Source organism: Hemibagrus wyckioides, linkage group LG17, assembly GCF_019097595.1.
Source record: "Hemibagrus wyckioides isolate EC202008001 linkage group LG17, SWU_Hwy_1.0, whole genome shotgun sequence".
NCBI lineage: Eukaryota > Metazoa > Chordata > Actinopteri > Siluriformes > Bagridae > Hemibagrus > Hemibagrus wyckioides.
The window spans coordinates 7725119-7735704 of record NC_080726.1 but is presented as its reverse complement, the minus strand read 5'-3'; the positions used below and the strand labels follow the sequence as shown (position 1 = coordinate 7735704).

The 10586-nt window shown below is 40.4% G+C and overlaps 1 protein-coding gene across 2 annotated transcripts in view; it reads left to right on the top strand.

Annotated features, from left to right (window-relative positions):
• The window catches only part of spsb4b (splA/ryanodine receptor domain and SOCS box containing 4b), a 19742-nt gene extending 12087 nt beyond the window's left edge, over positions 1-7655 (top strand). For both annotated transcript variants that reach the window (XM_058413925.1, XM_058413924.1), the window contains 2 exons: positions 2146-3012; positions 5612-7655. In XM_058413925.1, the coding sequence (XP_058269908.1) occupies positions 2280-3012; positions 5612-5739 (861 nt within the window). In that variant the 5' untranslated portion in view covers positions 2146-2279 and the 3' untranslated portion in view covers positions 5740-7655. The remainder of the gene's footprint in view (positions 1-2145; positions 3013-5611) is intronic.
• The last annotated feature ends 2931 nt before the right edge of the window (positions 7656-10586 follow it).

Genomic DNA, 10586 nt, shown 5'->3' with positions numbered 1-10586 from the left:
ATATGTGTGTATATATATATATATGTGTGTATATATATATATATATATATATATATATATATATATATATATATATATATATATATACACACATATATATATATATATATATATATACATATACATATATATATAATATAATATAAAAAATTCAGAGCTCTGATACTGTCACCTCTCCTTCTCACAGCCTCTCACCTTTTTGTTGATCCTCACTTTCCCATCGCTTTCACTTTTACACCTAAGCTTTGCGTTCTGTTCTTTCCCGGCTGTACGTGTTAATCATTTCAATTATCTCTCTCCTCTTGTTCTTCCTCACCTGCAGGAAGCTGTGTTTGCAGGTCTTATCACTAAGATCTTCTAAAATGGTTTCATTTTTAGACCTTAACTTGCAGTTTTTAGTTCTAGTGTGTTATGGGATGTTAGAAAATAAATTTTTTTTTTGTTTTTTTGTTTTTTTTTTCTTACAAAAAGGATTTAAATATTATACTCGGTAAACAAAATTAGCCCAGATTGCCGTAGCTTTTGGTGGTGTTTAAAAATGACAAGAAGAGCGAACATCTGTAGCTGATCTTGCAGAAAAGATAGCGTGCTCTCGATATATTTGGACCCTATGGGTTTTGCCTCAGGTGTTTTTTAAAAGTGCAGCTGCTTTGCATGCATAATTAATAAAATTCTGACTGTAAATCGCACACTTCAGTGTTACCCATTGATGCTCTCTTGCATCGCCGTGCATCGTGTCACAATGTAGAAATGTGTCGTGCTCGTAACTAAATGACACAGAATCTTTAACTGACCACTGAATTGAGCAAGCAATCTCCTGTGTATTGCAGCATCATTTCACTGTGTATCCATGTATCCATATATCTTCTCACCTAACACCTAACGCCTGCTCTGTCCAGCTTCAAATGCAATGAGTGACGGTGCGATCATTAGTGTGAAAACAACTCGCCCACTGCTTTAGCTCATTCTTAGGGTTATTTGTCTTGGCATTAAGGCAGCAGGACTTTAAGGCTCTGAAGAAGAAGTGTTTTAGAGCCCTCAGCATTAGGAAATCTGTGTTAGTGACTTTGCTAAATAGTCCTCTTGATGTATGGTGTTTGTTGCCGCCTTCCTCAGATAGACCTCGGAGAGCTGATTTGTTGGTTGGAATGTGTTTTCTTTACCCAAGACACCATTTTGATTGTGCCATCCTTAGGTGTCAGTGTGTCGTAACTGACTGACTTTTCCCACTGATGGATCATTCTGGTGGATGTACAACCACCACAGATGACGGAACCTCTGCTGTCTAGATGATCCCATTCTCAGTACAGTCATGACAAGGATGTAATAGCCACATGCTGTGTGTGTGTGTGGGTGTGTTGGAGGTTTCAGCTGCAGTGATGCACAGTGTTTTATAAGTAACTCCTTCCTTGGTGAGAGAGAGGAGGAGTTTCCTAAGGATGAGTACTGAAAAACTTTCTTGTGTGAAAATCAACTAAATAAATTGTTATTAAAGCTGTTAATAATGAAGTTTTGGTGTCTGGTGTTTATCACTTTCCTCCTCACATTATTGTACTTCCTTCTCTGCTTTTTTTTTTTTTTTTTTTTTTACAGGTTTGCACCCAAGCTGTGTTTTCTGATCTATTCTGGGCAGATGTATATTACATGAGGTGCTAATGATCTGAAAGGGGGTTTCCTGCTATTCCTTTTTTTGTCTGTGGTTGAAGGCTTTACCTGTAGACTCAACATAACATAAAAGTGTTTATTTCAGGGTTGCTCAACATTGACCTTTTTGAGTTGCAGAAGAAAGGTGTGTGTGTGTGTGTGTGTGTGTTTGGCTGAATGTGTGTTGTGCAACTGAAGCAGCTGGGTTGAATAGTCTGGCTGATTTTGTGTTTTATGGGAAATGCTGTCATCTGAACTGATTTGTTGGAAGGGAGGAACTTTTGCATGACCAGGGTGATTACTGATTTGCCATACTGGGAGTGTGGGGAGGTGTGCAGAACCATAAACTCTGAAGAAATTGTACAATCTGTTCATAGCACACTTGATGCTGTTCTGCAATTCAGGCTCTTTTTTCTCAGAATTTATTGCGCAAGGGTGCATGTTATGTTTGTACAGATGTTTGTACAATCTTTAAGTGCTGACATTTCTCTTTCTCCACAGAAGACCCTGCTGTCTTGCTTCACCACTTCCTCATATGATGGACCAGCCTTTTCTGATAGGCTGAGCCTCACCTCTTACACTAGGCCCATGAGGTAACCCCGACAGTGGTTAGTGATGCCCATGGCAGGGCCGTGATGGGGCAGAGGGTCTCAGGCGTGGTGAAATCTGCTGAGGAGTGCGAGGGGGCTGCGCTGGCATTGCAGGTGGCCCTTGTGCCCCTTGGCAGGCACGGACAAGGACACGGGCTAGGACACCCGCTCTCACCGCGCTTGGAACTGCTGCTGGACATGCCTCCAGCAGACATTGGCACTCAGCTTGAGCATGCTTGGAACCCTGATGACCGCTCACTCAACCTGTTCATCAAAGATGAGGACCGACTGACTTTCCATCGCCATCCGGTAGCACAGAGTACTGACTGCGTGCGAGGTAAAGTAGGATTCACTCGTGGCCTGCATGCCTGGACTGTCCGGTGGCCCGTGAGGCAACGTGGCACACATGCCATTGTCGGTGTCGCGACCTCTCGAGCACCGCTTCATGCTGTTGGCTACACGGCGCTCGTTGGCAGCGATGTAGAATCTTGGGGATGGGATTTGGGCCGGGGCAAACTTTACCATGACAGAAAGAGTCATACGGGGCCAGCGGCCTCGTACCCTTGCAGCCAAAACGAGGAGGACGAGGACACGTTCACAGTACCCGAGGAGGTGCTGGTGGTCTTGGACATGGACGAGGGCACACTGGGGTTTTGTGCCGATGGTCACTTCTTAGGTGTAGCCTTTCGGGGTCTCAAGGGGAAGAGGCTGTACCCGATCGTCAGCGCGGTGTGGGGACACTGCGAGGTCACAATGACGTACATCAACGGACTTGAGCGTAAGTGATGAGTGGATTCTTACACAATGTCTTTCGGAGCCACTTTCTCTATAGTGAATTAGACAATCACAGCAGAACAGTTTATACCAGAGTGTAACAACCTATCCTAAATTATCCTGTGCAGTTCCTTTACAACTACAACACGTGTATACAATTTCAGTTGATCACAAGTTGACGATAAATCAAAACGCTGTTGTTTTCAATCACCATAACACAATCGGACATCAACAGGAAACCGTACACCCAGGATCTAAGCAAAGAGAGCTTAGATATATGCATTTATCTGGTTGCTGAATTCAAAGTTCAATTCAGTTTTATTTGTACAGAGGTTGTAACAGTGGGCATCGTTTTGAAGCAGATTTATAGAAATATAAAAAGTTAGAATAAAAAAATACAAAGCTTAAAATGACATTTATGTTTATCCCTAATGAGCCTGATGCAGCGGTGGCACGTTCAGGGCTATGACCTCTCTAAAACCCCTCTGCCCATGCATACCAAAGCTTTTCCTTTCATCAGCTACATCCAAGCGCATTTTAGTTGATTACTAGCTACATTTTGGATTATACATATTTACATAATTAGTAAGTATAATAAATATAACATCCACCATAACCTCTTTGTTCTATTATGTATGTGACCATAAACTAAAATGTTTTTCCCTCCCGAGTCATAGTCTAGTGTGGACATAAGTTAAGTTCAACTGATGCAATTGACTTCATGCTTTCCTTACGTTTAAAGTGTGCGTCAGCATTAAAATAGCATCATAATATCTCATATTTGACACATCATAAAGCTCCCTCTATCCACTCGCTAGCGGTACTAATTTCCACATCAGCAGTCAACCCTCTATCCTGCTTGTTTGTCCCCTCTGATATACAACCTCAGTTGGTCACAGAATACAGAATACACAGCGTGCATCCACGGCTGAATACCGAATACATCGTCCCAAATGTATTCAGTTATAAGGTAACTCGTTCTGAATACATCCTGAAAACCGCTGTAATGTCATGCTACAATTTGCCACTGCTCCTCTGATACCGGTGGCAGTTTGCTTTGTTATGCTTCTGCGGGGTGAATATGGTAATACACAGCTGGTGCAGCATGTGCTTATTGCATCACCAAAGACTTTCACCTAAAATATAAGCCACGTCTTTCCAACTCAAACATTAAGTTCTCTACAGGCTGCCTATTCAAGTAAACATTTTATATTTATATATAAATTCAATCAGACGAATGTGAAGCCAAGCGTGCTGTGTTCAAACATTCATTAAAAAAGCACTATTGATTATTGACAGCAGTAGTCTTAATTTAACACCAAACCGCCGAAGCCAACAAGGGACATTTAAAGCAAAATGTTATTGTTAATCATTGAAAGCTGCCGCCGTACTCAATTACCGATACGCTTTCCCCGAACTTCGCAGAATATTATCTACCTGCATTAGGCAACAGAACAAAATGTCCACACCACCTAATGACCCAAAGTCTTCATGCTGGTGATTCATCCATCTCCACTTAATGCTGTAGACAACACAAATCATAAACCAGGTGTTCTGATTTTAACACAAAATGTTTAATGCATATGTAGGTGGTGGTGTTGCCTTTTAAACAGTTTTACAAAATGCAACGTGGAATGAATACAGATATGACAAAAATGTTTAATTTAGAGGAGAATAAGGACATCTTGTCTCCAAGCATCAGTAATTTTTTATTTTATTTTTTTTCCTTCTCAATTTTTGAAAGCATTCTGGCAAAAACACACACCTGCCAGCAGCAATTTTAAAACCAGCCATATTCTGAATACCTTGCAGCTGCCTTTCATACTGTTATTCATCTGCTCTCGCAAAGCCCAATACTTGGCTTTCATTACAGATCAAGTGTGTTTCGTCGCTGAACTTGCCAGAAAAACAGGCTTCTTTTACAGGAAAGGCCCTTTTGACTTGCAAATGGCAAACCACATTTTCTCCTCACCTAATTGTTTCAAGAGAAAAAATGTAAATTTATGCCATCACGTCTTCAATTTTCGGGGAAATGTGTTGTATGAAGGTGTGGATAGTCTAGCCTTGACCAGGACATGCAAAATGTGCACAGACGGTTAAGGATCTAATGGACGGGTGGCTTTTAGATATAGTATATGAAGCCTCTAGAATGTACACCGATCAGGCATAACATTATGACCAGTTACAGTTGCCGTGAATAACACCTGATGATCTCCTCAGCATGGCACCTGTTAGTGGGTGGGATATATTAGGCAGCAAGTGAACATTTTGTCCATAAAGTGTTAGAAGCAGGAAAAATAGGCAAGCGTAAGGATTTGAGCGAGCCTGACCAGGGCTGAAGTGTGATGGCTAGATGACTGGATCAGAGCATCTCTTGTTGGGGTCTACAGTGGTCAGTAGCTATCGAACATATCGATATATGGGGGATATTCAGACTGCATAACCTCACACACTGAATATCAGACTTTGATAGACCAGACTCCATGAAAAAGGGAGATGTGTTTGTTTGGTCTGTAGTTTTCCCAGGCTGCCACACTGCTGGGTCTGGTGATGATTTATAAATGGATGTCTAACAGTAGTGGTATTTTGTTTGTTTTCTGCAGCTGAGCCTCTGCCACTGATGGAACTTTGCAGGAGAGCAGCTCGCCAAGCGCTGGGCCGTCATCGAATCCACCACATCCACACACTGCCCCTGCCCCAGACTCTCAAAAACTATCTGCAGTACCAGTGAGAGTCCTGCACATGGCCCTGAAATACATCAGCATCAGTGACCTCAATGCACAACTGAACGTCCTTCAGACTCCATGATTTTCCATTTCTTCTCTTCCCTTTTTTATTTTTTATGCAAGACTCCATTTACACCTAAGTGAAAAGAGCAGTATATTTTATTTACACTCACCTGCGATCTAGTATCACCGTCGTAGTTTGAGTTCGCTTCCTAGCAAATGTGGCTTGTTTTGAATTGCACATTGCAATAGTAAGCCTGATGTTAGCAAGCTTTGCTAAGTGAACTTGGCTAGCTACTGAGCGTCAAATGGCTGCTGCTGGAAAGGAAAACGGCTCTAAATAGCTAGCTTAGCTAAAGTACTTATTATTATATTGTGTAATTAAAGCTGACATTATTTGCTACACAGTACGTCGAGCCAAAGAGGAAGAGGAAAGGCTAGTGGTGATGTCATACCGCATGACTCAAGTTTGTTTTTGGCATTTCAGGCTTATTTTAGGCGCCGACTTTGCTGATCTACGGAGGTCTGCTGATCAGGACGTGTGAACATTTACATTTTTACAGTTTTGTGTGTGTGTGTATGTGTGTGTATATATATATATGTATATATGTATATGTATATATATGTATATGTATATATATATGTATATATATATATATGTATATATATAATATATGCGTGTGTCCGTGTATACAAATGGTTGTACTGGGTGCAAATTCATTTTTCCACCCTTTCCAAACCTCCAAAAAGCACAGCGAATTGTAGCGTCCGATTTTTAACACTGGTGCTACGGACACTCGGTTTTACAATACGTTTGGGTTCAAAGCAGACTGGAATGAGCGTCTTCCATAGATGATTATCTGTTTGTTTATTTTTACGTTACACTAAAGATATTTAATTATAACAGAGTCCAAATTACCATGCACCTAAACACCAGGCTTTTTATTATTATTATTATTATTATTTTTAATCGTCTTATCTGAGTGACTCCAGTGATTGAGGATATTTGAATGAAACGAGTGATTGTGTTTTTTTCGAAATAGTGCAGATTGTTGCGCATGAGTGATGTGATGCATTTTATAGTGTTTTAACCTGAGACGTGCCTGTTTTCAGTGCTTGGGACAAGTAGCGGTAGGCTGTTTATCCAGAGGAATATAGGAAAAGAGCTAGTTGTTTTTTGGTAGCTGTTACGATTGTGTTAATATGTCCACCATATTGGAAGGGGCCAGATTTGATTGTAGGACAATGCAGGACACTTCAAATCAGCTGCAGCCTTCTGTTTATTTTCTTTCTTACTGCTGTGATGCAAATCACAGGACATCTATGCACTGTAGGTATTTTAAAATTGCCGGGAGATTAGAATTAACCTATGATAACACTGGTCTTTAAATCTCCTACCGACTTATTAACAACTATGTCAGCTATATCGATGTAGAGGTCCCAAGATAATTATAGTTTACATAGCATTTACATAATGTTAGATAAACTCAATTGTAGCTGCCCTGGCTAAATCAATCGAGAAGAACTTCTGGTGCTATAAATTTTTAGTGCTGGATTGGATTATTGTATGTTTTGCATGAGATACAGCTTTGTTTTAAAGCATCACAGTGCATTGAACCTCACTCAACCTCACCTCAAAACCAAATGGAAAAAAATTATTAAAACTAGTTTCTTGTCTTTGAGTTAAGTCAAACTGGTCCAAACAGATTTAATGGGGGACAGACTTCTCAAAGCCAACAGCACTTTGATACTTCGCCTTTTTTGGAGTTTTTGTTCACACACTAAACTCAAGCCACGTTACAAACAACCTGGAAGTCGCCCCTCCAATACAATACCGGACATAACCTCAGCGGCTTAACCCACCGAGACATCTACCGTTCTAATTGCTGATTTTAAATGTAAATAAAATTCACACAATCCAGAGCTGTCTACTGTTTTATTTCTTTTTCAGTACTGCAGTTTAGTGGATCATGTTCTAGAGCCACAACACTCCACCCTTCAGTGTGGTTATAATAGTGTAGGACTAGGGACTCCCTGGGTTAGATGTTCCCTCAGCAGTGTAGATGATCAACAAAGCTAAACAGGACTAATGCTGTTTTTTGTTCACATCCATTTCTGTCAATATGTAAAAGTGGTGTAAAAATATATTTGAAGCAATCATTGGGGCACTGGTGGCTCAGTGGTAGGTTTCTCGCCTACCATGTGAATCACCTGGGTTCGATTCCCAGCTAGTGCCCAAGACTGAACAAAAAACTGGAAACTTGACTGGATAAAATATGGGAAGGTTGTGTCAGGAAGGGCATCCGGCATAAAACCTGTGCCAAAGTTGCTGTGCGGCCCAGTTGGTTTTCTGTGGCAACCCCTCACACACACAGGGAGCAGCTGAAAGATCAACAACAACATTGGTAATCCTAGAGACCTAGGTGAATTCTTATCACCTACAAGAGTGGAGAATTAGAGTGGAGACATTCCAAAACTGGGGCATCTACTTTTACATGCACATGAATGTAATATGGAATTGTTCCGCCCTTTACAGCTGTAACAGCTTCAACTCTTCTGGAAAGGCTTTCCACAAGGTTTAGGAGTGTGTTTATGGGAATTTTTGACCATTCCTCTAGAAGCGCATTTGTGAGGTCAGGCACTGATGCTGGAGAAGAAGGCCTGGCTTGCACTCTCCGCTCAAATTCATCCCAACTCATCGGGTTGAGGTCAGGACTCCTTTCACTGGAACTAAGGGGCCAGGCCCAACACCTGAATTCTATGATTTGGAGAGGTGTCTCGAAACTTTTGGCAATATAGTGCATATCTCATTAATAACCAGAAATAATTTCTGAAGCATTTTATATATGCTAAACTGTTCAGAAAGAAACCCTGATGTAGTAGAAATGGATATTTAAGTGAATTTTATTTCAGACACCAAATATTAGCAATGATGCTCACAAATTGTACAAGTGTCAAATGCTTAGCTGGCTACAGCAATGTCTGAGACAGTGAAGCTGAAAACTTTTCTCAACACTCTACATTTCCAAATCCAACAGAAGCATACGGGTAAGTAATTATACAGCTGAGTGAGCTAGGCTTTCTAGCCAGATCGGATGTTTTTAAAGTTTGAAAGTATTAAACTTAAGATGTTAGATGTTCAGTAGCGATTGCTTGCTGTGGTAAATATCACAATAATACAAATGCTGCTACAGTTTAAGGCTTATGCTTGACGCTCAGTCAAATCGAGCGTCTGTGGTATGTGCCGGACAAACAAGTCCGATCCATCGAGGCCTCACCTCACAACTTACAGGACTTAAAGGATCTGCTGCTAACATCTTGATGCCAGATACCACAGCACACCTTCAGGGATCTAGTGGAGTCCATGCCTAGTACTATTAATTATGAATCTAGAGAGACTTTCAGAGCCACTATGTGTTACCTTAAAGCAGTACCTCAGTGTCTAACTGCTTTATCTTTAGCATAAGAGAGGGACAAAATACCTCAGGATAAACTGTTATAGGAAAATAATCAAGTTTTTTCTTTCAACCAAATTTATTTTCTCTTTCTTAAGTAATTTCCTTGACTGTTTCTAGTAATAATTCATTTATTACTAGAATAACAGTCTGTGGTTTGCACTCTTTCCCCACAGGTAAAGACTAATGTTACACTAAATCCATCATTTCCAGCTCTTACCGAGGTCTTGCTTCCTGTTTTCCGCATCACGTTTCCTCTTCCTCTTTGACATGAAATGAAACTGAGCTTCTTCAGTAGGATGTTTTTTCACAAATCTTGCTGTAAATCATTTTTCTGTGCATTTAGATTCTCTCGTCTCTCCTTCCCCTGGCTATTCCCTTCTTATATACAGCTACTGATCACAGTCTTCCATCAGGTGGTGCCGTGTTTCCACAAAAGCTCCCCACTTTGTCTGCAATACAGCTCAAGCACATCTAGTACAATTTTTTTTTCTACACAAGAAAAATACATGTAATAATAATAATAATAATAATAATAATAATAATAATAATAAGACAGATACAAAAACCAAATTTTTTCCCAAAACAAATCTTTATTTATGGACAGAAAAAAATTGTGGCACACTGACCACCAAGAGAGGGAGCGAATCTCAACTGGATATACATTAAAAAAAACAAAAACAGAATAAAAATATTCTTTCAACTTTATTGACTTCTTTATCTCTTCCTGGATGTCTCTCTCTCTCTCTCTCTCTCTCACACACACACACACACACACACACACACACAAATGTAACCTGTAACAGTCAATGGACTAGTTCACAAACACAGCTAAGCATCCACATGCTCTTATTCTGCTGCATGATGTGTCATTTTCTCTTCATCTTTCAACACACAGATATCCCCAATGGTGTGTGTGTGTGTGTGTGTGGAGAAAAAATGAGATACATCAGCAGTGTTTATGCAGATGAACCAAGATGCATGTGTATACATACACAGACAGAAATCTGTTTACAAAGGGCGTTTCGTCCATCGTCTCGGGGAAAAGAGCGCCTCTGAAAAAACCACGGACAGTGAACACAGCAACAGCACAGAGAAATGACGAGCGCCTCTCAAACACCAGATTGCATTTTAATGTCAGTACAAACACAACATAGAAATGAATGCATTACTGTACACTGAGATTTCTATTTACTTTTTTTTTTATTATTTATTTATTTTTTTTTAGGGATGACTTGTTGCCCGTAGTGCAGGAAAGGAAGGTCACCACAGAGGACAAAACCGTTCCAGATATGTGACAGACAGGCGCATGTGCAGCGAGTTCAAAAAGGTGGTCTAATATGACAAAGTGACAAAGGGGACAAAGCGACTTATACAAGCATGCTGTTTATCCAGTG